The 6,016-nt window shown below is 36.0% G+C and overlaps 1 protein-coding gene across 1 annotated transcript; it reads right to left on the minus strand.

The window, feature by feature from the left end:
• Positions 1–571: 571 nt before the first annotated feature.
• On the minus strand, positions 572–6,016 carry LOC121738480 (beta-1,3-glucan-binding protein-like). The gene is made up of 9 exons (XM_042130549.1): positions 5,873–6,016; positions 5,176–5,403; positions 3,582–3,754; positions 3,268–3,419; positions 2,637–2,794; positions 2,278–2,402; positions 1,664–1,781; positions 1,237–1,379; positions 572–952 (listed from the first exon to the last, which is right to left on the minus strand). The coding sequence occupies exons 1-9, from the start codon at positions 6,000–6,002 to the stop codon at positions 755–757; spliced, it is 1,425 nt and encodes a 474-aa protein (XP_041986483.1). The 5' UTR covers positions 6,003–6,016; the 3' UTR covers positions 572–754.

Consider the following 6,016-nt stretch of genomic DNA (forward strand, 5'->3'; position numbering starts at 1 on the left):
TCGTAAAGCAATATTTTCTTCCAAAGGCACGCTTGGAACCTGTTATGACTTATTCACATTATAATACCAAGGAGTCAAGGAGAACGTAAGTACTCAGTATTCTCACAAAAGTGCAAGTCGTTATAATATGTATTAACAATATTATCATACTTGTTAAATTACACAGTGTGTAACAAAAATAAGTGATAATACTTTAGGGTGTGTACGTGTTTCTTGTAGAGTGTTCACTGTGAAAGTAGCAGCGCTGAAAGACGATTTTTTTTTCACTTTTGTATCTAGGCAAGGGCCCGAGCGTCACGAGTTTCCCCATACAAAAGTGAAAAAAAATTTTGGTCTTTCAGTGCTGCTACTTTCACAGTGAACTCTCTACAAGGAACACGTAAACACCCTAAAGTATTATCACTTATTTTTGTTACACCCTGTATAATACTATGCAACGTTACATAATTTATTATATAACGTTGCATAATTAGGTATAAATACTAAATTATATAATAATAAGCAACGTTTAAGATTTTATATAACTTGAAGTGCCCAGTTAGAATTCTTTTCAGGATTAAGTAATACACGCTTAAACAATATTTATATTTTATAAGTGTACAGTAAAAGTTACATATGTCTAATTACTCGTACTATTTATTGTTATTCCAAATACTGTCCTCGTTTTGATGATCACTTCGACCCTGAAGGCTTCTAGAAGTAAGAAGGAAGCATTTTCAGCAAAGAAGCATTTCAAGCAAAGGGAACTTCAGGTTCAGAGGGCGTACACTCTAACGTAGTCCACCGTAAGAGCTGGCTGAGTCCAGGTCGCCCACCATTGGATCAGTTCCTGGTAGAAATTGTACAGGCTCTTGCTCTGGCTGTTCCTCCAGGGTTTGGGCTCCACTCCCGACACCACGTCGTCAGGAAACTCCAGTAGACCGCCAGCAGACACGCCCAGAGTTAGACTGAACTGAAACAAAGTTGGAGAAAACGGGGCTTAGCCAAGATCCATCCACCTTTCAAACAAGGTTTAAAAAGTTGTAGGTGGCTTTGATATTATAATGCCACATCGAAACGAAACGAGACGAGATGCGAGTGACTTGAAGATAATTTTTTTTTAATCTTACACCTTCGTGTCGTTTCAGTATAAATTGACTCAGAAGTCTGCTGACCGGCATCCCACCAAGCAATATATTAACGATGTCATGACAAGGTCCGTAGACATAGACATAGGAAAAATATTATAATGTTTACATATTCGTTAAAAGGTGCGATCTTGGAAGTTTTACTCAGCGAGGCCTTCAGTTGACATTGTTTAGTGTACAGCGACTTCAAACCATCGGCGCCAGGTTCATATTTTGCCCATTCTCTTCCGTCTACTGAAAGCGTGATAGATTCTGAAAATAAATTTATAACGTTATTATACTTAGTTAACAGCTATGTAGCTAATTATTATTAGCACATTATTCAAGGCTAAACTATCTGACTTTTTAGAAGTTAAGCTTTATATAATAATATACATGACAATAACTATTATTGATAGCTAATTTAGTTTTGTTTAGGCACGTTACTTTTGGAGATCTTTTGGGAGAAAAGAACTGGCCAAACTTTTCTTTTTGTACAAAATTGTATAGATTATTATAATAAACAGGCGAGAAAATTATTATATAACTCCACTAACCTGGTGCCCAGCGAAGTGAGTAAACATGAAAGTCGCTCCCCCATGGTTCCGTGCCGACCGTCTGGTTCAGCAGATCATTTCGACAGCCCGCATTCAATATGACTCCCCCGTACAGTACCTACAAATTAAACTGTACGTTATATAGATAAACAGAAATTAAGTGAAAATACTTTAGAGTGTGTTGTGATGTCCCATAAATAGAGTTCGACACTGATAGAGTAACTTTTGTTCACATCTGTATGAAAAAAAAATTAGACACCCTAAAGTATTATCACTTATAGCACCTTCTATAATGTTTCATCTTTCAAGTGAATTTCTGTCTGTCAAGCTAATTTCTAACATGTTGGAAAAGGGAAAAAAATTTGCTGGAGCCTAAACAGTAACATGTTAAAATACAGTTGGCCTTTCATACAGTGTTTCAAAGTAGCAACATTCGCTGCTTTAGACAAACAAATCCAACTAGGTCTGTCTTTGTTTGTGTACTTTTTTTATCCCTACAATCTTAAATCGCCAAAAAATTTACTGTTTGAAACTCATTCTGGCGCAATGAAGTTGCGAGCAATATCTTAATGATCTACTGTGTATATAATATGTTAGAGATTATCCAATAACACCTTATTTCCATATTCAGTATCTCCTTCCTTCAGGTCCAAGTTACCCCGAGCTCCGGCTATCCTCACAACTCCGGAGTGCTTGTTAAATGTCCCAGGCCAATCGTATATCGACTGTAGAAGAATGTCTGAAAATGAACATTATTGCTTGCAAAACAAGGCATAACTCTTGGGTCAGCTCAAAGACAAGGTAAACGATGTGACAAGTTGGCCTTTAGTCATAAAATTAAATGGTTTTAGTCAATGAATTCGCTATTCATTCAATTATATAGCACATTCAATCAGATGACTGCGACAGAAACACAGCTATAGGTTAGAGGGCGAATTTCTCTATATCTAGCAAACAAGTATGATCAAAAGACCTGGATACAGCCAATCTCCATGAGGTAGTTTTGCCCGAATTTCCACAGTCCCGTACGTAAACGCCAGAGACGTAGCAGTAATACGTCCACTGACTATGGGTGGAAGAATGTTCGCTCGGGAAGCTCTCTTCTCGCAATTGCCAGGTGTTGATGTACAGCTAAAACCGAAAATTTAGATTTTAAGAGAGAAAATAAAGGAAAAAAGAAGTGAGGCTCTAAAAGTAAAGGAAAAAAGAAGAAAGAGCGTTGATCCTGGCGACACAGGAGTTGCAGTGGTGGGAATGCGTGATGGGCCATTTGCCCGATTTTTAAGTGAGGCTCCACCGCGCTATAAAAACTAGAGAAACATAGATGAGTCCTGTGTTTTGCGGACGTACATGTATTATTGACAGAGAGATTGAATTATAGGATGGACTTGCGTGATTTTTCGAATAAAATATTGAGTTGACATAACTTGACCAAATAACGTATGTTCGCCATCTGCATATGAACCAATGTATTTGGTGGTACAATATAAATAGCTTCTGCATGTCTGCTTGGGTTTCAATAAAAACTATCAGCGGCACTGAAATCTAAATCTATAAAGGAGAAATAACAATATATATATAAACAGCGAATTTTTAGTAATTACCCGTTAGTAAGGTCCAATGTTCCGCTCAATATCGATGTGCCAGAGTACGGTGATATGTTTTGTAACAGCTTTGGCTCTATCTTGAGATATCCGTCTTCCACAAAGATTACGTGAGCGTTATTGTGGTGCTGGTAGGAAACAAAAGGATAATCCTGAAAAAAAAGTTAAGACAATTTAAGCATCGCTCCTGAAGCCCCTACAAGTCCTTTGCAGAGCCTTAGGACACTTTAAGAATGGCTGATGTAAAATTGTAAACTGACCATAAAGTTATTTTTCAGAAGTGATTGTCCAATTTCAAATTTTTAAATACTTACAGGTTCACTAGGTATATATTGCTCGAATCTCCACACACCTTCTCTGAGCGTATCGAAGTTATCTTCAAATATAATGTCACCACTACACGCTTCTGTCTCACGAAGAACTGTTAAAGACTTGACGCAGTCACCAACCCTCGGGGTATGTTCCAAATATTGTATATCTATTAGGTCTGCAATATAAAATACTAGATGTCCCGCGCGGCTTCGCCCGCGTAAATTAGGGATCTTACGGAAACCGTACATTTTCCGATAAAAAATAACTCTTATTTACTCTATATCTGTGCCAAATATTGCCATAAAATTGCTCCAGTAGTTCGTAATTTCTAATATTTCCCCCGTTTTTCCCACATTTTCCTGAGTTTCTTCTATCGTATTAGTCTTAGCGTGATAATAATATATCTAAGCCTATAGTCTTACTCGATAAATTAGCTATCTAACACTGAAATAAGCTTTTAAATCGGACCAGTAGTTCCTGAGATTAGCGCGTTCAAGCAAACATACTCTTCAGGTTTATAATATTAAGTATAGATTTTTTTCAGTTACAGCTTGACAAACTCGAGTCTCGATCTAAAAGACTATGAAAAGTACCAATAACAGGGTCATTATAAGCTCATAAGTCATAACCATGGGACGATGTATGGTATAATATGGTAGTGATGATGATGATGATGAATGTAATTTGCATAGTTTATATATATACTAATTATTTATATATAATTTGCATATGCTTTCCGTTCTTAAAACAACGCCGGAACTCCCAAACTTGTAACTATAAACAATCAGGAGTTCTCTCAGCACCTTCCGAACCTCGGTATACCAGGTGTACTTCGGTGCAAAATCTTACTTGTTGGTAGCATATGCTTAGAATACTTCTCACGAAAGCGAAGTCACCACATGTTTCCATATAAATTTTGAGGAGTTTCCTCGATTACTTATGCATCCCTCATCAGATCACCACTTTTGTGAATATAATACCAAATTGGGATGATACCCTATATACCAAAAGAAAAATTTTGAAAATCGGTTAACAAACGGCGGAGTAATCGTTGAACATAAGAAAACGAACATAACACCGCCCCCATTTTGAAGGTCGGTTAAAATTGTAGCCTATGTGTTATTCTGATGTATAAGCTATATTATTGTTAAGTTTCATTAAAATCCGTTCTGTAGTTTTTGCGTGAAAGAGTAATAAACATCCATACATCCACACATCCATACATCCATACATACAAACAAACTTTCGCCTTTATAATATTAGTAACCGTTCCATTGTTCCAATTTATTATATTGGAACAATTTGTGTTATGATATCTTAAACAAAATTATCACCACTCTAGGAATACAAATTGACTTAAGTTGTTTCCATAAACTTTTCATGAATCTGATTCGGAGCTAAACCATTGAAATTAACACGAACGTTCGCACTCAGAGTTATTCAATGATCCTTTAATGAAGAGTTTTCAATAACAGTTACGTAAACTAAAAAAGTAATTGTAAAGTAATCTAATAAAGTTATCGTCTCTGAGTGCGGCAGTAAGAAATATGCCTACTGCTGTTTAGCCTTAACTTTTTATGTATGAATTTTCACTACCTTGTACAAGAAACTCCTTCGTGTTACTATGTACTCCTTCCTTATATTTGACGTACTTGTATCTGTAGTAGAGAATATCTCCAAGCTTCAATTCTACATCACCATTTCGGTACGACCATCTTCCGTCTTCGTGTTTGGTTAACTGTTCTCTGATGTTGCCAGGTTTTGTAAAACTAATTTTGTCGTTGACTTTGCATTCGAATTCATATTTCGTTATACCTGGATCGTCTGAAAGTTTTGATTGGTCTACTTTGATGAATTTATAACTAAGACAAAATATTGAAAATCAATAAAAATTTTAAAAGACGTCGATATTTTAATGTATCATAATGCATCACACACTTGTTAATCTTCACTTAGAATTATTGACCTTACAATGGCAATTTATTAGTGGCAATTTTTTTTCTTAAAGTGTTTTAAATTGCGATTTTAAGGCTTCCAACTTAAAATAAAAACTGCTAATTAAATGTGACTTATTATAACCTAACGAGCATAAACTTAGCTTGCGTAGAAGTTCGTTTGTAGGTACCGTGCATTTCATCTGAATCAATGCTTCCAAGGAGGTAATAGACAGCAAACAAATACAAAGATATAAATGGATTACCCAAGGCAAGTCAAATTGTGGGTGCAATTTTGAGAAACAAAATCGTGAGCTTTTCACATACACACCCACATACTTATAAAACTGTATACATACCAGGTATAGAAACTATAAAACCTTTAGGTTTGAGAGCCCTTATATTAACGGGCGGTGGAAGAATTTTGCACAGAGTCTGTGTCAGACACAACGCTGTTATTACTATACGTCTCATTCTACCGATATGCATATTATTACTAAAGT

The sequence above is a fragment of the Aricia agestis genome, chromosome Z (assembly GCF_905147365.1).
Source record: "Aricia agestis chromosome Z, ilAriAges1.1, whole genome shotgun sequence".
Taxonomy (NCBI): Eukaryota; Metazoa; Arthropoda; class Insecta; order Lepidoptera; family Lycaenidae; genus Aricia; species Aricia agestis.

Coding starts and splice junctions, on each gene's coding strand:
- LOC121738480 (XM_042130549.1), bottom strand. CDS start 6,002: ATGCATATCGGTAGAATGAGACGTATAGTAATAACAGCGTTGTGTCTG. Junction 1,380..1,663: donor CTCACTTCGCTGGGCACCAG/GTTAGTGGAGTT, acceptor ATTTATTTTCAG/AATCTATCACGCTTTCAGTA. Junction 953..1,236: donor TCGCACCTTTTAACGAATAT/GTAAACATTATA, acceptor ACTTTGTTTCAG/TTCAGTCTAACTCTGGGCGT.